Raw genomic sequence first — 20,040 nt, forward strand, 5'->3', positions numbered from 1 at the left:
CTCTGAGCTGTAGGATTTACACTGCTGAGAATGACAGGTCCATGGAGCACTAGAGGTTGGAGTCATATTTTATTCCTCAGGTGGGCTATCGGCTGCCCTTCACTTCCCTGAGGCAAGGAGGAGGAAAATCTGGCATTTGGAGAGTCAGATGATCATCAGGCCCATGGACTTGGCAGAAGGCTCCAATCCAGGAAGGGTAGCTCCATATCAGAGGTACAGGAAGAACCTGGGGCTGAAATTGTATTCTCTAAAGATAGCAGGCTGCTCCCTCATCCTTTCCAACCACAGGCCTCAGTCTTCTCCATAAGATGGGCAAAGTGCGTGATGCCGAATCACACCACAATTGCAGCAATTAGAAGCTTAGTGTCTGCCTTCCCTTCTAGAAAGTAAGTTCCATGAGGACAAGAGCTAGTTTTGTCTTGCTCACTGTTGTACCTACAATGCCTGTGATGTTGGAGATATGCACCGTACTATTGTGAAAGGGAGGGACAGAGACAGAGAGGAAGGGAGGGAGGAAGGAGGAGAAACAATCTCAAAGGAAGGTCTATTTTCCTATCACGTAAGAGCTGTGGGGTGGGGTGAGATGGGGGTGCAGAGAGAAGAATTTGATGTCTGAGTCCCTGCTCACCCTGACCAGAACACCGTGCTGTTTCCACAGACAGCCGGGAGAGGGGTGGCATTGCTGCCCTTCAGACCCCAGCGTCAGCTGGGAACATTTGAGGGGAAAGGAAATTTGATCCACAACACAGTGAGGTGTGTCTTGGGCTCGGTAAAGTACCTCATCTCTTCCTTCTGGCCGTGCCCAGGCTCCATGTCCCTTCTGATACAGTGGTCGGCAGGGATGGAAGGCCCTCCTGGCTTCCTTCCAACTCTTCCTGAAGCCCTCCCCTGCCTCAGGAGGTGGATCTTTCCCCTTTCTCCCCCACACAGAGCCTGATTGCTAGCTTGCTTCTCAGTGGGTTGGTGAATAAGCCCTTGGGTGACATTAATTGCCATCAGGCATTAGGGGCTAATGAGAATCATCTTCTTTGACGACTCCAGCACCTTCTATCCCCAGGGCCTCCAAGAGCTGGCCAGCTCTCGCCAGGCTGCACCTCCCCCCAACTCCAGACAGATGTGGGGGTGGGGGAAGGGCCAGAGCAGCCCTCTACAGGCCCCAGTACCAAGTGAGGCAGCAACAGCCAGCAGCCATGGAGGAGGAAGGCTTCCAGGAAAAATGCAAACACATTTTCCAAAAACAAAATGTCACTGTCCTGGATGAAAGGAAACTCTCAGGGTCAAGAGGGCTAGCATGGAGTCAGGCAGATGGAGGGTAGGGTTTGAGCCCCCCAGCTGGCTTTGCTCTGATCTGGCCCCACACTCTCACTCCAGTTGAATGCAGAGGTATAAAACGGTGACCCTCAAGATGCATATCCTCCCCAGTAGGGATATGCCCATGGGGTTGAAGACCCTGTCCCTCCAGAGTAGGGTGGAATTGAAATGCATCCTCTCGGGATTAGGGCTGATACCCAATGAAGCTATAAAATCACTGCCATGGATCCGATGCCTGGTTGACAGATGAGGGGTGAAGGTTGACTTGTCGGGTCTGATCTAGGTTGCACTCTAATGGAAAGGGCCTGATGGAGGAACAAATATCACTCCAGCCACCCCTCCCCCTAGTCAGCAGGTGCCTGGGTGAGTATGCAACTGGGGCAGTTCCCCACCCCCACCTCATGCCTCTTTAAAGGCTTGCTAAACAACCTGTAGGAAAGCACTGTCCCCTCCTCTTCTCCGTCTTCCTTCCCCAGCAGCGGAATAAATAGGTCTCCCACAGCTGCGCCCCGGACCCATCCCGCACGAAGCTGAGTCCCAGAGCCCCCGCGGCCCGAGAGGAGCTGGGCACAGCAGCAAAGCTGATTCCCAGCCTGTGCCCAGCGGACTCTGGGGATGGGTGTAGGGTGCCCCCTACCCGCGCCTCTGGCAGAGCGGCTGCAAAACACCTCCGGCGCCCGGTGGGGAGCGTGCATCCTTTGAAAAGGGACATCAGTGACTGCGGTGGCGTCTACCCTGGAGAAACGCAGCTGCCGCAGCTGGCCGGCCCCATTCGGGTCCCAGCGCTAGCCGGCGTTGGGAAGGAAAAATCAAACATAAAATATGGGCGAGCGGAATCGCGAGGTCGGCCCTTGGCCCGAGTCTCATTAAGGAGCCGCGCGCGCCCCCAGGCTGGGAATGCGGAATGGACACGTGGACAGAGGAGGGGGAGCTAGGAGTGGGGGGAGTCTCCGTGGCGCGCAAGCCGTGGGCCGCGCGCTTCGGGGCCACGTGACCACGGGGAACCTGGGAGGGGTGGGAGCGAGCGCGCCAAGCTCGGGGCCCGCTTCTGCCCGGGTGGGCGCTGAATCCCGGACGGAGGAGGAGGGCGGGCGAGCGCGAGTGTGTTTGTCTCTCTCGAGTCATTTACGGCGGAGCAGCCGGCGCGAGCGCCGAGGAGGCGGCGACAGCGGCGGTTGCTGCTTCGTGCAACTGTGGCTCCCCCCACCTCCTCTTCCTTTTTGCTCCTCGATTCTTTTTCTCCCCCTACACACGTCCATGGGGAGCCGGCTCCCCTGCCGGCACCTCCTCTCCTCGCCGCCCCGTAGGCACCAGCTGCCGCTTCCCTGGCCGCAGGCTGCGCTGGTGCCGGCTGCCCTGGCCCCTGGCGCCGCGCCCGCCTCTCACCGCCCGCAACCCGGACTGGCGCGGCGATCCGCTCGCCCAAACTGACTCGGAGAGAGCGGGAGCCGATGCCCGGCAGCACCGAGACGACAGGCGAGCAGGCGTCCGGGGGCAGGGCTAGGGCGGCGGGGAGAAGGAGACATCGGAGACTCTGAACCCCAGAAAAGTTCAAGGTTTGTGCAGGTTCCCCTAGGGAAGGCGAGGAGCGAGGCGGGGCAGCGCGCCCCTCTGCTGAGACAGCGAGACCTGAGCGGAGAGCGAGGTGGCCCGTAGCTGTCGCGAGCTGCCGGAGCCCCTCTGCATCTTACAGCGTTTATGGTCATCAAGCTGGAGTCGACGCCCTGGGCAGGAAGGGCTCGGGGCAGGGCCATTAGCCGGCTTTCTCGCGCCTTCGCTTCTCCAAGCCCCATCTACATGGGGCAGCCCGTTCCAGCCGCGCCACCCTTGCCCCAACCGCGGAGCGGCTGCCTGGGCAGTAGGCGCTGACCTGGCCTGTGTGGAGCCCTGGCCCTGATCCAGACTGGAGAAAGCGCGCTGGAGCCGAGGAGTGAGGCTTGCAGAGGGGACAAACATCTGGCCGCCCGCCTCGAGCATCCGGTCTGGGCGTCGCCTAGGGTGGTGGCGACCCGCGTCGCCAGTCTCAGCACCGCACGGAAACTTTTCCTTCTCCAGATGGATTAAAGTTCCCTGGATTTTCTCTTTCTTTGAGAAAGACAGCATTCATTTGCACCTGACCTGGGATTTTTATGCTGGGCTGCTGCAGGGGCTTGGAGGAAGACAGCAGCTCTATCCAGGTGGGGTTACTACCGAAACCGAGGAAACTGGGGCTTGCATTGGAAGTCTGCAACCTCGAGTGAGTTCGGATTCGAGCTGGGCCGTGGGGCCGGGAGATTCAGCACTGGGCTCTAGGTAGCCCCCGGGACGCCCGCGGCCACCGGGCTCGGGACTGCACGTGCGGCTCCCCCTGCGCCTCGCAGATCCTGCAGGGGGCACCAGCTGGGGGAGGTGGAGGCTCCTCCCGCCCCGAGCTGCGCCCCCACCGGCTCCGAGGGTGTAGCCGCCAGGGCCTGGGACGCCCCCTCCCCGCAAAGTGTCCCCGAATTGCACTCTCTGGCCCCGGAGCTGCATCTGAGACAGCCGGGCGCCACGGCCGCCCTGAGTTGGATGTGACCAAGCCCAGCCTGGGGCCAAGTCGTCGTCGACTGTTGCCCTCTCGGACCCCTCCCGCCCCCGCCTCGGCCATGGCCCCGGGGATGTCGGGCCGCGGCGGCGCCGCCCTGCTCTGCCTCTCAGCGCTGCTCGCCCACGGTAAGTGTCGCGGCGCGGACTCGGGGTGAGGATGCGGCAGGCGCCACTGGAGGGGGCACGGGGAAGAATGGGGAGAAGAGCACCCACACCGCCTGGACTCGCAGCCGCCACTCCGGGTTTGGCGTCTCGGGCTGCAGCTCGAGTTACCGCCAGCCCCCGAGTCCTCCGGCGAGCTCAGCTGAGGGGACCGAGCCCGGCACCAGAAAAGGGTGGGGGGAGGGCGTCGCTCCAGTCCTCTCCGGGTTATAAAGAAGGGTTCGAACCCGAGGGTCTGGGGGCGTGTTCGCCCACGGAAATCTAGAGGGATCCGAGAGATTCTCCCGATCGCGTCCCGGCGGCCCCCCGCTCCAGTCTCCCCCTGCGGTCAGCCAGCCTGGGAGCTGTTGGGATCCGCCGGTATCGCGTCTTTCTCCGCCCCGGGCGCGCAGGCCGGTGCGGGGCCGCGCCGCCCGGCGTCTCGCTTCCTGCGGCGGTCCTCGGGAAGGGAAGTGGACTGACTCCGGGCCGGGCAGCCGCCGCGGCTCGCACGCCCACGGTCCTGTGAGCTGCATCTAAATGGCCGGCTTAGGCGAGCCCGGAGGGTGGGGGTCTGGGCACCGGCACAGGCCGGGGCCGCGGGCGGCGCGCGAAGGGAGCGGGCTCCGTGCTCTCGCATTCTGCAATCTGTTGCGTCTGCTCCCCAGGCTCGCCCGGAGCTCCGCGGTAAAGCGGGTGGGAGAAGGAGGGACAGGGGTTGGCGCGCTTTGGCAGTGGGACAGCGGGCATACGGGTGGCGGGCAATGGGTCTTTGAACAGCCCCCAAGAGTGGGAACTCAGACCAGACGGAAGGAGGCTGCAGCGGGCCTTCCGCAAGCTGGAGACGCTCCAGGAGGCGAGGGGCGCAGACCGAGGTGGGAGGGCGACAGCTCTGAGAGGAGAATGGAGAAGCGGGGCCCTCTGCTCCCTCCCAATGTGAAACCAGCAGACGTGGGATACATTTTCTCAACCAGCAAGGCGTGGCGGGGTTGGGGGGCGAGGGTGTTTCGGTGCTCCACGCTGAGGGTTGAGCCTCAGGCAGGATGGAGGGCGCTTAGATGGAGGGGGCAGTGGGCTGTCTTGCATTGGTAGAGCGCCCTCGATGTGCCGGGCTCAGCTCTTGCCCAGATCTGCCCAGTCCCTAAGAGCCTGCCCAGTCCCTAAGAGCCTGCCCAAGCTCGCCAGGAGTGTGCCCAAGATCTCTAACCAGCGGCCTCTTTCACCGCGACCAAAGCGCATTCTCAAGGTTGAAAGAATAAGAAAAGGAAGGGGATCTCGGAATCTTAGGGTCCTGGGGCTAGGAGGGGGGAGGGGAGCAGGCGGACCTCCCTCTGTGGGTGGCTTGGTTATTCCTGGCTGAGGTGACTCCAGGGGGGGTGTTGTGCGTTCAGTTCACCAGAGACAGTTAACCTCAGTTATTTATGGGAGGAATGGGCAGAGCAGCGTGCCAGCAGGGGGACGAGGGTGAGATAGGGGGAAGTGGGAGCATAGCGGGGAACCGGAAATCTCTAGGCTCTGTGTGCAACACTGAGAATGGGGTTGGGGGAGAGGGAGGTGGGCTGCCTGTCTGCGCGCTGGAGCTGCATGGACTGCACTTGTGACCTAGCACTGGCCGGCAGGGAGTTTCCCTGCCCAGTAGGAGGAAGCCCAGAAACCCAGGCCTGAGTCCAGGTGGCTTCCTCCCCTCTTCTTTCATCTTGCTGTCAGAATTCCCTTCCCAAAGCCCAACCACGGCCTCACCTCAAACGCTGTTGATGGGCAGCTCAAACTCTGTCATTAGGGCCCCTCTGCCCACCTTCCTGATCCCTGAGACTGGAATTAAAGATCCCTTTCCCTTCCTCACCTGCCAGAATCCTGCCTGTTCCTAAGACGCAGTTTCAGCTGGGCCTTAGCCTCCTGGCTGCCTTCCTTTGGTCTTGGCCTTGGCCTCCTTTTTTCCTTAGGCACCAGTGCCCTCTCTGTGCCCCAGTAGCCCTGGATTGGTGGAGGCAGAGCCATGGGCTCATTCCCTGTCTCTCCACACAGCCAGTGCCTAACACAGTGACAGCACACATAAGGACAGAGGGCTTGGCTGCCTGAGCAGAAAGAAGGTATTTGAGGAGGTAGGGTCAGAATCGCCCCACTGAGCAGACATTTTCCTCCTGACTATGTGGCTCCATTTCCAAGCTCCTTCCCTGAGTCCTGAACTCTCTTCTCCATCCCATGTCTCAGTCTCAGAGAAGGGTGCCAGTCTCCACCCTGTCTCAGAGAAGGGTGCCAGCAGATACTTAAAACTTCGGGGATCCCCCAGATGGGTAAGGCCAGTATGATAGAAATCCCCCCACAATAAAACCCCCTCTCCTCTGGGCCGCCCTCCTCCTCCAGGGCTGTCTGACACCCACCTAGCCACCCCTTCCCTCTGTTAAGAATAGGGTAGAGGGACTTAGTCTCCCTTTGAGCTGACTCTTGGTTGGGATTCCTGGGCTTTTCTAAAATACTGGGGGATAGAGGGACCGTTGCAGTTTTCTGTGCCTGGCAGGCAACTGAGGTCACAGGGTTCTGATCACACGGCCAGACTGAGAGCCAAGTAGCCTGGGTTTCACTCTGACTCTGGTGCCACCGGGCAGGGTGACCTTGGGCTGCCTCCCTCACATTCCCCCTTTCCACAGGCAGTATGGTCTCTGGTCTGTCTCTCCCCTTCCCAGTTTCTGCCAGGACTCTTGGACAGAGACTATGTGTGAATGGAGCCCCACTACCTTTTCAGGGCCCAGTTCAGCCCATGAGATAGGCAGAGTGGTGTGTCTGGGCACCTCTATACTGTTCCCAGTCTCCAGGCTTCTTCCAGGGAACGTCTGTGAAGACCACTTTCTTGTATCTTATCTTTGAGGAGACTCCCAGCCCCATTGTTAGTTCAAATAGGAGTTTGGAGGTCAGCGTGGTGGATAAATCTATTAGAGAGTTGATTATGTCAGCTCCCTACTCAGGAACCATTACTGGCTCCCCACAGCCTCTAGGATCAAGGGCACACTCATTGCCCTGGCCTCCAAAGCCCTTTCTGATCTTGTCCCAATCCACATCTTCACTTCCATGATACTGGCCTCTCGCCATCCTCCATGTGCCCCATGAGGTATTGCTTTTTCTCACTTTCCTGCCTTTCTGCTTTTGCACCCACCAGCCCCTCCATCTGGATTACTCTGCCTCCAGAAATTCTTACTTAACCTTCAAAGCTGAGTTCAAATATCACCTCCTCCAGGGAGCCTCCCTAGATTACCCCCTAGCTTCTCACCAGCAGTCCCCATGCCCCGATAGAAATAAATGAACTTTTTCCATGACTTCTTTGGTACTTCATGCGACTTTTCTAGCACTTCTTCCTCATAGGCTGCTGTGTGAGGGGTATACATGGGCATGCTTGCCTGTGCAATCCTCCTGATCCCCACGTTCTTGCATTTAGGGCAGGAGCCATGCCTTCCACATGTTTGCATGGCTCTCCAGTGTTTGACACATAGCAGGCGCCCAGAAGAAATGGATGGGGCAGGAGAACAACTCTGCATTGAGGGACCCTCCCAGCATCAGTTGAAAAGGGAGCTCTGGGGTACAGGGTAGAAGAGGGGCAGGGGAGGAGACAGGCAGAAATACCACAAAGAGAGTAAAAGGATGGAGCAGGCCCATGCCATGCGCCTTGAGTGGGCACATACAAGATCCAAGTGTCTCAGGTGACATGCTATGACATGGTCTCACAGGATACAAATGTAGTGCCCACGGTCATTCTGAATACATTATCTCAAAACGTGTCCTCACCTCCATGATCCCCAGCCCAGCAACCTTGAGTTTCTCCTGTGGGTTGTGTCCACACACCCCACCCCATCCCTGATCGCCCAAGTCCTGAGCCCTTTTGGAGATGCAGGAGGAACACAGCAGGACAGGGTAAGCATCAGCCCTTGGGAGACCCCCTTACTGCCGGGCGTGAGGGATGATGCTTGTCTCCGCTCTCCCACACCCATCTTTCTTCTGGCCACACACAGCCATATTCACAACACAGCCTTGTTAATGTTTAAGACCAGTAGGTGGGGATGTGTTATAAACTTGGTGGCAGAAAATGAGCTTTATTGGAATCCATTCTGAGAATGGCTGGTGCTTCGCTGTGGGGGATAAGGCCACTGTGGAATACCAGAGCTAAACTTGGGTGTCTCCTAGGCCCTTGCCAGGGGCCTGTCTGGAACTGAGAGACCCTGGACCTGAGATTGGTAGTGAGTGCTGGCGATGCTGCAGAAACTGAAACCCTGAGAGGCACCAATTCCCACCACTGGGGTCTGGCCCGCCTACCTGGGGTAGGGGAGTGTGCATTGGGGGCAAAGTCTCACCTTGTTGCCCTGCACATAATGATGTCCACAACACTGAAAGAGGAACCGCCAAATTCAGCCTCATGTGGATGAGGAAATGGACACACAGAGAAGGGACTGACCAAGGTCATTTTGCAAGTTTGTTCTGGGATCAGAACAAGCACCAGAGCCCAAATGGGGCTCCTGGCTTGGCTGTCTGCCCCAGACTTCTCAACAGATTCCACCACCTCTACTATCCCCTCTCTCTGCAGCTTCTTCCAATGATGGGCTTCTAGCCTCAAGCCAGCCTCTGGTTGCAAGCAGTCATGATAATCAATCACTAGTAGCATTCATTAATAAACCTTACCAAGTGCTGTGAAAGAAATGTGAGGGGTTCCATCCCTGATCCCCAGCTCTTTCAGTGGCTCAAAGTCCAGCTGGGGGGAATGAGACAAAGGTCCAAAGTCTTGAAATTCAAAGCGGTTTGAAATCACACAGTCCTCAGGATATAGGATATCTGGGTTCAAATCCTGACTTTGTCATCAGTTTGCTGTGTAGCCACATGTATTTCACCTACTTCTCTGGGTCTTGTTTTCCTGCTCTCCCAAATGAGAGGGGGCAGTGCCCTCCAAGCCCCCTTCCAACTCTTTTATTCTGTGATGGGGAAGCCCCTTCTTAACTCCCTCATCTTTCTCTGCCCAAGCCCACACCTCTCTCCCCTGATTCCTGCAGCCGATGCTAACAAGTGGATACGATTCTTCCTCCTCATTTCCTCCCCAGGGTCTTCCTTACTTCTTCCTTGCCCGTGCTCAACACAGAATTTTAATAAGAGATTAATGAACCAGTTGTATGTGTGTGTGTTTTCAGGAGCATAAATTTCTTTAAAAATTTTCCTTCTCTGTCTTTTTAAATGAAAAGAAAAGTAGGCCTTATTATCACCAATTCAGCTGGCTCCAGCAGTCCCCAACGATTGGACAGGGTATCACAGAGAGCCAACGCTCATCTAGCTACTGCACGGGGTCTCTGGGGGACAAATGGAACCTCCAAAGAAAGGGGGGATTGAGACAAGTGAGGCCATTGTTGCAACAAGTGGGGACAAGCAAGCCATTAGAGTGGTCTCAGCACCCACAGTCCGAGTCCAGGCACCATTATCTTCTTTCTGCTGTCTCAGCTAGGATACCTCACCCTTACTTCTAAACCCCTTTCAGCTCGCCACCAGCACCACTTCCCACCCACTGTCTGCCATACACACTTCCACCCCAGGCCCTGCTGGCTATCAGACAACCCAGCAAGATGAAGTGGAAAATGGAAGCAGTTACCTAGATAATTCAATGCTTGTTGCATGAATGAATGAGTGCAAGGATGAATAATTCAATGCAAAAAAAAAAAAGGAAGTAGAAAAGATAATTGAAGGAAATCTCTTTTTGCTTAAATTATCTAGGACATTACTTGCCCTCAAAAAGTTCTGCTTTTTATCAAACTTTAATCCTTCCTGCTGCATTCTCACCCACACTTTTTTGGCCTGTGAGAATGAGCGGCTGGTTCTTCTCTTCTCTTACATGACTTCTTCTGTTCAGTTCAAACTAATGGCAGTGGGCAGGATGTGTGCTTGCTGGCAGAGTTTCTCAGATTTTCTGTTTCCCTGGGCCTGTCTTTCATTACGACAGGAGTTAGAGAATGAGGTACCCAGTGTTACCAGGATGGATAGGATGACTCTTAAAATGGTCCAGGTTTTCAGCAGTATCTCCATCCAAGAATTTCCAGAACTGAACATCAGACCCCATGGGGCCCTGGCCTTGAGAGAACAGGCAGCTAGGATACCCCACCCTTACGTCTAGACCCCTCCCCAGGAATACAGCCCTGGAGCTGGCCAACCCTTAAACAGAATTAGTCACAGTCACACTGAGTGGCAAACTCTCTCTTATTCTGAAGAAGAAAAGTGGTGTGGGGGTGGGGGAATGGGGAAATGGTTCTTGCACTTGGGGAGCACCCAGTATAACAAGGGAGGCACATTCCCATCTTCAAACAGGCCCCAATAAGATGAGGGAGGCACAGCTCAAGACCTCAGGGGTAGCCTTTGTTCCTTGCATGGTAAGGGTCTGATAGTGAGTGACTGACCACTTTGCCCAGAGATTGAGGACCTCACAACCTTTTCAGCCCTTCCTGGTCTCTCCTACCCCACCTCAGCCCCCAGGGTTTTGGGGGAGCCTGGCTCTGGTCCAGAAGCCAGTGTATTTTTAGTGGTGATGCAGCGACCTTGTCATGGTGGAAGAAGGGTGTTGGTGGGAGGTAGGCGCACAGATGCACACTCACGTGTACACCCACTCAGTCGTGGCCACACACTGCTAACCTTGAACATTCTAACACTTCTCCAGTTCAGATCTATGAAGACTTTGTCACAGTGGCTGCTCTCTGAACGCAGCACTGTGATCCCCTTTTTAGGCAAGGCAAAGCTGAGGCTCAACAGAGTCCTGGCCACACTGGCTCTTGAAGTCAGGTTTTCTGACCCTGCCTTCAGAGGTCTTCTTGTCATACCTCCCTGTCTCCTGCCAACAGAATCAACAAAGATGCAGGCAGCCAGCCATGCGGGCCCATATACCTGAGTGAGTCCTGCCTGGTGCTGTCAGGGCCCACTGACCCTCCAGCTTCCTCTGAGCCTTTGTCTCCCCTTGCCCTCTATGCTTCTTTCAGTCCCTTGAATAAGTCATGCTCTTTTGCATGTCACAGTCTTTGTACATGCTGTTCCCTCTGACCAGAACACTCTTCCACTCCCTTGCCTACTCAGCTTTCAGGGCAGAGCATATCCACCACGTCTTCCTGAAAGTCCATCCCTAATCTAAGAAGAACAAGGACCCACTGCAACTCATGACAGATATACCATGGTTTTAAGTCTGCATTGCCCGGCTTCCTGCTGGCTGAAAGCTCAAATGGATCTGGACCGTGTGTGATCTTTTCCCTGCCTCCGTATTCCCAGAGTCTGTCTGGGAGGGGATGTCTGAAATAAAATAGGCAGCCGATGACTTGTCAAATGAACCAGTGAACAAACCATTGTGCACATACATGCACATAGAGACATTGTCACTCAACAAGTGTTCAGTTAGTGCTTACTATGTGCCAAGCACTGTTCTAGGCACTTGGTTGTAGTCAGTGCACACAACAAAAATCCCTGCACTCATGGTGGGTATGTTTGTCAGAGGAAGGATGCACAATATACATTCTTATGTATATTGGGGGTGGAGAAGGCAGACAGTAAATAATAAATACATTGAATAAGTGAATTCTATATGTTCAAAGGCAATAAGTGGTTTTTATTGTTGTTTTGTTGTTGTTGTTTTTCTGAGACGGAATCTCGCTCTGTCGCCCAGGCTGGAGTACAGTGGCGCCATCTCTGCTCACTACAGCCACTGCCTCCTGGGTTCAAGTGATTTTCCTGCCTCAGCCTCCCGAGTAGCTGAGACTGCAGGCATGCACCACCACACCTGGCTAATTTTTGTATTTTTAGTAGAGATGGGTTTCACCACGTTGGCCAGGCTGGTCTCAAACTCCTGACCTCAGGTCATCCACCCACCTTAGCCTCCCAAAGTGCTCGGATTACAGGCAAGTGCGATTTTTTTTTAAAGACAGGGAAACGGAGTAAGGAGAACTGGAAATTCTGAGGTGGGTGTGTGTGTCAAGGGAGGGATGCCCAGCATTGATACCAATGATCATTTGATAGTACGTCCTTCAGCAAAGACATTAAGGTGAGAGAGAAACTAAGTGAATATCTGAGAGCCTTCAGGGTGGAGAGACCAGCCAGGATAAGAGCCCTAGGGGGAGTGGGCTTGACCATTCAAAGAACAGCAAGGAGGTCAGTGGGGTAGAGCACCTGGATGGACCAGGAAGGAGGGGATGATGGGGCTGGGGGTGCCCTTATAGGAACAGTGACTGGCAGGCTAAGGGAAATAGGGAGCTGTCATGATGGAGGCCACATGCCAGCTGTTCTTATCTGCCCAGGGCATTTGGGATCCTAAGCAACCTTCAATTTATTTTGCAGGTTTGGATTTTCTTACTAATTACCTACCTTTACAAAAAATCAGTTCAGGGGCAGGGATTACATGTACTTCTTTGGCCGGTCTGATCTTACACCACTGATTTGGGGAGTGTGACAGTGGCAGGTGTGGAGGTCCTTGTGTTCGGGGACTGCAAAGTCAACCTTTTCTGAGTCCCTGAGCACCCCGCAATGGCCCTGGGTTACCTGTTGCTCTGACCTCACTGCCTGTTGCCAGTCTATGTTTGCAAATGCCTTAATTGGTGGTCCCTCCACCCACCACTGGAGCCCTGCCACTTCATGACCGCTGTGGCCCACGACTCCTAGCCAAGGAGGTGACCTGCTCCAGGATGACCACATTGTCCCCTGCCCTGTCCCTCCTGGGGAGAGGCTGGCTTATGGGGTCTTTGTCCAAAAACAAGTAACTATTGAATTGGAATAGGAAAAATGGCCATTTTCTCTGCTGCCAACATATCAGAGAAATGATCTCAATTTTCTGTGGCTGTATTCGGCAGGAGAAAAACTGCCATCAGCCAGCCCCGTGCATGAGAGGTCTGAAATGCTGTGGGAGGTTGTGGGGCGAGAAGCAAGGGGACTGGCATGGTGCAGACGACTGGGCTTCCTCCTGGGGCATTGCCAGCCCTCCTGCCTGGGAAGTTCGCCCCCACCTCCAGCCACCACTGGCCACGCACCTGCGTCTGAGCAGTTATTGAACTATCTAGTTATTTCAAGGGTCACCCGCTATGAGCCACACCCTGTGCTGGACACCAGGAATCGTCCCCCCCGGAGCTGGCTGTGGACTCTGTTCTCTCAGCTTGGTCCCGACACTCATAGCTTTCCTCCTCCACTTTCAGCCTTTCCCTATACTCAGCTCTGAAACCAACCTGTCTGCTGTCCTCACTTCCACATCTGCACAGATTGTAATAAAATGCAGAGTCATAGAGATGTTGCAAAGGATACAGAGCATTGCAGAGGAACAGGGAGAAATCTCATAACTGTTAGAGGGACCCGGGGAGACTTCATGGAAGAAGTGCCACTTTAGGAGCCCTTGATTAAGTTCAAGAATTCTGCTTCTGAAGACTAATCAGTCGGCATCTACTGTTTGTCTGATACCGTGGGTAAGATAAAAACACAAGGCAAAAATGGTCACTGGCCAGCTAGCACTCAGAGTGTTGGTGGGAGACAGCCAAGCTGCCTGTGAAGAAATAACAAGATAGGGTGATGAGTTCATGGTATGTAATTGGTAACTGTTTACCTGGGTGATCTTTAAAGACCCCTCGGAACTTTGGCCCAATGTTCCATGGAGTGCTGGGGAGCTGTAGAGAGTTATGGAGTGAGGAAGTGACATCATCAAAGCAAGGTTCTCAATAATTACTTGCTCAGGGAACAATGGGCAGATTGGAGCAATGCTGAAGGAAGTGTTGGCATCTGATCTGGGAGTGGGGGTCTTGGGATGGGAAATTAGCACTAGAAGTCATCCGAGGCACCACCACATGGCAAAGAGCTCACCATTAGAACCAGAGTGATGCATCTGAGTGTGAGTGCTGACTCTGCCGCTTACCAGCAGCCTGACTTAGGTGTCTACTCCTTGGTTTCCACCTCTGTAAGACTGGATGACAGATTGAAGGTGAGGAGCCCGCAGCACGAAGGCTCAGTACTTGAAAGAGTCTTCATTATTTTAGCAGCCAAGGCCTGGAGAGCAGAAGGGACATGCCTGTGGCTGGACTTCACAGCCAGTTCTGACTACTTGGGTTACGGGAGCATCTTTATGGGTCCAGTCAGGAGTTCTGAAGAATATGACCAAGTAGGAGAACCTAGAGAGAGATGGGATCTCCCACACTATTTTTTTTTCGAAGACAAGGTCTTGCTGTGTCACCCAGGCTGGAGTGTAGTAGTGTGATCACAGCTGGCTGCAGACTCAACTTCCTGGGCTCAAGCAATCCTCCCACCTCCACATTCCCAAGCAGTTGGGACTACAGGCACATGCCATCATACCTGGCTAATTTTTAATTTTTTTCTCTCCCTGGGGTCTTGCCATCATTGCCCAGTCTGGCCTCGAATTCCTAGCCTTAAGTGATACTCTGGCCTTGGCCTCCCAAAGTGTTGGGAGTATAGGCATGAGCCACCACATCCAGGCTTCCTCACTATTTTTAATGGAGAGGAAGCCTCCCTCCTCATTCCTTACCCAACGGTCAGCCAGTGGCTGAAGGAGCGGATCCACACAGGTGTCACTCTCAGCATTTGGGCCCCAGGAAGGCCTGAGGAACCAGTTGTGTCAGAGAATCGTGGTGTGTCTTCAAGTCACACAAATGTAGGTTGAAATGGTGTGGGCTGCCTGCCCTGCTGCAGTGTAGCTGAGTGACCCAGGAGCACTGACTGACATCTCCCTGAGCCTCTCCTCCCCCATCTGCAAACTGGGAGTAATACCCTCTCTCAGGCTGGGCTGCCACATGAATGAGATCCCATGGTGTGTTTGGAAGTATCCAGAACAAACGCTACGTGCCTGCTGGAGGGGCTTGGTAAACTGGGGTCTTTCCATCCTCTCTTGCCTAGAGCCAGGCCTTACTGCTGGGAAGCATGTTTAAGACAGTGCCAGAGACTTCCTGGAGAGCTGTGTTCTGGTGGTGGAGTTATTTTGTTTTGTTTGGGATCTTTTTTTTTTTTAACCCTTGATGCCTCTTAGCAACATGCTGCTTGTCTTAAAAACAGCAGTGACCAGCTGCTGGCCCCCTCCCTTCCTCCCTCCCAACTTTCCTTCCCAGGAAAGCAGTCACAGGCATCGTCCCATGTTCCCAGTGCTTCTGTAGCCCAGCCGGGGTGGAGGAGGCATTCCTGGGTCCAGCAGCCGGCCCCCATCACAATACCAAAGTTATACCCAGCTGGCAAGGCCACTGCTTCCTGAAATTTGCATCCTCCCCATAGTGGCCCCTAAGGTGGGTATAAAGTCTGTCTACACACTGCCAGGACAGCACTGCCATTGCCAGATAGCAGGTCTAGGGTTATAGGGAGTTTCTGGCAAGGAATACAGGCCTCCCTAATCTGCAGCCTGAAGGTGTGTGGGGAGAGATACAGGCTTGAACCCTGAAGATCCTGGAGCAGAAGCCTCCTCGTCCACTCCTAGCAGGATGGTCAGGTGACCACAGGCATATTACTCTTTAGTTTCAGTTTCTTTATGTGCAAACAATAAGAAGAAAAACCTACCCATCTTGCAGGTTGTTGAGAATGGGGCCACTGCAGTTATGCTCTGTCAGTGCTCGCTTAGTAAATGGTTGCCATAATCATTATTTCATAATGGTATCATTGGCATCAAGGAACCCTTAGGCGTCACCTCAGACAAACCTGATCCACCCAGAGGGTCCCCCACCTCCCCACATTCCCACCTCTGGTGTTGCTCTTTCCACTGCTGTTCTCTCAGTCAACTGCATACCCTGCGACAAACCCTTCCTCTCAGTGGAATTTTGTTTTCTTGTCTTTGAAATAGAGGCTGCTGAGCAGCATCGGTACTGTCCAATAGAAATATAACACCAGCCACGTGTCTCACTTAATCTTGTCTAGTTATCACATGAGAAAAAGCTAAAAGAAACAGGTGGAATTAATTTTAATAGTATGTTTTAACCAATATGCCCAAACAATTGTCATTTCAACATGTAATCAGGACCAGGCGTGGTGGCTTATGTCTGTAATCCTAGCACTTTGGGAAGCTGAGGCCAGAGGGTCCCTTGAGACCAGGAGTTTGAGATCACCCTGAGCAACAAAATAAAACCCCATCTCTACATTTTTTATAAAAAACAAACATTATATTAAAACAATCAAAAATAAAACCATGTAATCTGTATAAAAGATTATGAATGAGATATTTTGTTCTTTTCTTTTGTATTACATCTTCAAAATCCCTTGTGCATTCTGCCCTTGCCGGCAGCACATCTTCATGTGAATTAGCCACATTTCAGTTACTCCACAGCCACATGTGGTGAGTGGCCACCCAACAGGACAGTACAGGGCTGTATGCTGTCCACGGGCTTATCCATACCCAGTTCTCCTGTTGGAGGTATTTTCAGGGCCCCAGAGTCAGTGCTCTGGGACTGATGAACTGAGCCCACTCACCTCCTGCTGTCCTTGGAAATCCCCTGCCCAGCTCAGTGCCTGCTCAGCCCTTCCTCAGCTCTGGCATAATTTGTGCTGGCGATGATGACTCCCATCCGTTCAGAGGCAGCAGCTCCCAGGGCCGGGGTAGGCGGCTCCCAGCTGCCTCCCAAGGCCACCTTCCCTTCCCCTCTGCCAGGAGATCCTATAAACTACAAGTCAAATCATCACCCTTCTGCTCAGAATCACCTCACTGAGAGTGACAGCCAAAGTCCTCACAGCAGCTCACACCGCCAGCATGATCTGTCCCTTTTCCCGGCACTACCTCTCTAACCCAGTCTTCCCCTTCACCTGCTCAGCTCCAGTCACGCTGGCTTCTTTTCTGGCCCTGACATGCCAGGCACAGAGCCTCAAGGACGATTCCCCACTCTTACCTCCTACCTCTTCCGGGTCCCTCCCTGGTCACCCTGTATCTAAAGCAGCCCTGTTCACTTTCACTCTGTCCCCTGACCCTGCTGTTTCCCTTCACCTGACATATGACATGGTTATGTGTCCCATGAACCCCTGAGAGCAGAGGCCGTCTCTGTTTTGTTCAGTGCTGTATCCCCAACTGCTGAGGTCTGGCACAGAGGAGATGCTCAATAATGATCTGTGGGATGAATGAATGAACCTGGGAGCCTGCTCCTTCCCACCCGCTCACTCTTTCGAACCAAGGAGTCACTAGGAAGACAGATTGGGTGGCATGATTGGCAGTAACCAGAGAGAAAATATATTCCTTCATTCACTCATTAACACGTTCATCTGCCATATCCCAGCTGTGTGGTCTTGGAAATATTGCTTAAATTCTCTGTGGCTCCATTTCCACATTTATAAAATGGGATAATAAGAGTGCCTTTCTCATAGAGTTGTTGTAATGAATAAATGAGTTAATGCATGTAAAGTGCTTGGAGCAGCGCCTGGCTTGTAGGAAGTGCTCAAATAGACACTCGCTATTGTTTCATTCAGCACGTGTTTTTTTGTTTGTTTCTTTGTTTGTTTGTTTTGTATTTTAGAGACAGGGTCTTGCTCTGGCATGATTATAGCTCACTGCAGCCTCGAACTCTTGGACTCAAGCGATCCTTCTGCCTCAGCCTCCCGCGTAGTAGCTGGGACTACAGTTGCATGCCACCATGCCCAGCTAATTGGTTTCTTGGAGTTTTATTTTTGGAGATGGAATTCTAATGATGTTATCCGAGCTGGTCTCGAGCTTCTGGCTTCAAGTGGTCTGCTCGCCTCAGTTTCCCAAAATGCTGGGGTTACAGGTGTGAGCATGTTTTTGAACACCTACTGCATACCAAGCACTGTGGCAAACACCAGGCAGGCAGAGACGAAGACACAGTGGCTGGCTGATATGAGACAAGGATGCAAATAATTTCAGTGCAGTGTGATTGATGCCAGGGTGCGGGAAGAGCAGGGACTGGCCTACCTGGACTTTGGAGAGGGCCAGGTGTGGCTTCCTGTCATTCTGTAGGAACCACTGCCAAAATCTATGTGAATTGGTGAGTTGAGCTCCAGCAGCACCATGGCATAACAATTCATCCAGGGCTTTTCCCATTCAGTCACCGCAGTGTGCTGAACAGAGCACAGCCTAGGAATTAGGGAACCTCAGCTCTGACAGCAACCTGATGGGAGTCACTTTTCTTCCCCAAACTTCAGTCTTCTCACCTGTAAGGTGCTCTATAATGAACAGTGCCCACCTCTTAGAACATGAGAATTCAATGAGCTGATGGATGTAAAGTACCAGCATGTGCCTGGACGCTCAATAAACAGGAGAGATACTCTGATTATCCTCATTATTGGTACCAGCCAATGGGAAGACCTCCTTATAGGGTGCCCTGCATACAGCTGGCACTAGATCTGTGTGTGTGGACCTACACTGAGAGCCTGTGTGTACTCTGAATTCCTCTCTGGACTGTGGCACAGAGGGCTGCACAATGAGGTGTGATCCTTAAAGTCAAAGAAACATGGGATGGGGGCTGGCAGGGAGATTCAGGCCCCTCTCACCTGGAACCTTTTCTGTTTTAAAGATGGGAAAACCAAAGTCCAGAGAGGGGAGAGTTACAAAGCCAGGGTTAAGACCCATGTGCCTGACTCCCAGGCCAGTGGGCTCCTTCTTGTGTCTTCTTTGGTTTCACATGAGGGTATTGACAGGAGCAGCAAGGCCAACAATTGCTGAAGGAAGTTGGTTCGTCACAGCTGTGGGTACCCTCACTTCTGGCTTCCCTAGGGACTGTATCTGGGGAGGCGCCCCAGCAGGCCTGGTGTTTACATTGAGTAACCAGATTCCATCTCCAATAATCACATCACAAACAGCATGAAATGTGAACTATGGGGAAGGCTTTGCTAAATGTGCGACCGGTTTTCTTATTTTTCCCTCCATTCCCCTCCCTAGGACCCCAACCCCTCTCTCCCTCTCATGTCTCTGTGTCACACACACACACACACACACACACACACACACACACGACCTGCATTGCCCAGGCAACCAGTGCAGGCCTTTGATTCCAGCCCAGCGAAGGCCATCTTTAGAAGAGAGATTTCCCCTGACTGGGGTATGGGCAAGGGGAATTGGTATTTGAAGATCAGGTTCTTGCTCCTTGAAGTTCACCACTGTTCCCCACCATGACCAAGGAATGTGGAGCCCTTGGCAGTTTAAAAATGGCTAAACATCTTATACCATGTAAGCCTCATCCATGAAATTGGCAATCATGAGTCCCATTATATGGATGAGGAAACTGAGGCTTAGAGTATGGAAGGGACCACCAGGTCACAGAGACAGAATTAGCCGAGCAGGACTCTAGCTCAGGAGACTGTCCTCTACTCCCCCTGGGCCCGAATCCTCTAGGCCTCAAGACCACTCCTCCAGCCCCTGGTGTCACAGAGGATGTGTCACACCCATTCAGCTTAGTCCCAGTGTCATCAAATTTACCCGTGCAAGTGCCCCAGTCATAAAAAAGGCACACTGAGGCATGGAATGGCTGACTCATTCCTGGCAGTTGCTTTTCTCCTCACGTGTCTCAGCCCTTGGTCCATAATTTGCTTCCTTTCCCTTGGTACCTGACTATTCCCAAGGGTTCTCCCAGCCCTGATGTGTGGGACAGAACTCTGCAGCTCCTCCTCAGAATCCAGATTCTCCTCCACATCTCTGCAAAGTCGATCAGCATAAAACCATCCCTGGGCTTTGCCTTTAAAAGTCTTCATCTTTTCTCTTCTCCCTAAACGGCCCCTAAATGATTTCTGTAAATTGCTCTAAGTAGCTCAAAAAAAAAAAAGGAAGAAAGAAATAATAATAACTCAGCGACTGACTGCCTGACCGGAATGTCGATGGCTCTCCTGCCTGGCTGCACCTCCCAGCTCCTTCCCACTGAGCATCCAGACACTCAGCCCCTCTGCTCCAAAGCTAGGAAGGGGGAGCTATGCCTCAGCCTGAGCTCTGCCTCCTCCCTCAGGCAGGAGGCTGCCCAAATCAGAGCTGCAGCCACCATATCAGACAGGGAGCTCCTCAGGACAGCAGTATCCTCCCCTTCCCTTCCCCTACCACCACCAGACTGGGGACTCTCCTAGGGGAGACCTGCA

General features: G+C 53.5%; 2 protein-coding genes across 3 annotated transcripts in view; one reads left to right on the forward strand and one right to left on the reverse strand.

Moving 5' to 3' along the window:
- Window positions 1–379: 379 nt before the first annotated feature.
- Window positions 380–2,128, reverse strand: LOC111526863 (uncharacterized protein C17orf102). The gene is given in 3 exon segments (XM_023192850.1): window positions 380–470; window positions 1,738–2,062; window positions 2,065–2,128. Coding segments are annotated over 3 exon segments (480 nt in total).
- Window positions 2,129–2,430: 302 nt separating this feature from the next.
- TMEM132E (transmembrane protein 132E) overlaps window positions 2,431–20,040 on the forward strand; it is a 59,450-nt gene continuing 41,840 nt past the window's right edge. Inside the window, exon 1 of one of the 2 annotated variants that reach the window (XM_023192887.3) lies at window positions 2,431–4,002. In XM_023192887.3, coding sequence (XP_023048655.2) covers window positions 3,936–4,002 — 67 coding nt within the window. In that variant the 5' untranslated portion in view covers window positions 2,431–3,935. The remainder of the gene's footprint in view (window positions 4,003–20,040) is intronic. The other variant, XM_023192888.2, reaches the window with a different exon arrangement.

Source organism: Piliocolobus tephrosceles, chromosome 16, assembly GCF_002776525.5.
Source record: "Piliocolobus tephrosceles isolate RC106 chromosome 16, ASM277652v3, whole genome shotgun sequence".
Lineage (NCBI taxonomy): Eukaryota > Metazoa > Chordata > Mammalia > Primates > Cercopithecidae > Piliocolobus > Piliocolobus tephrosceles.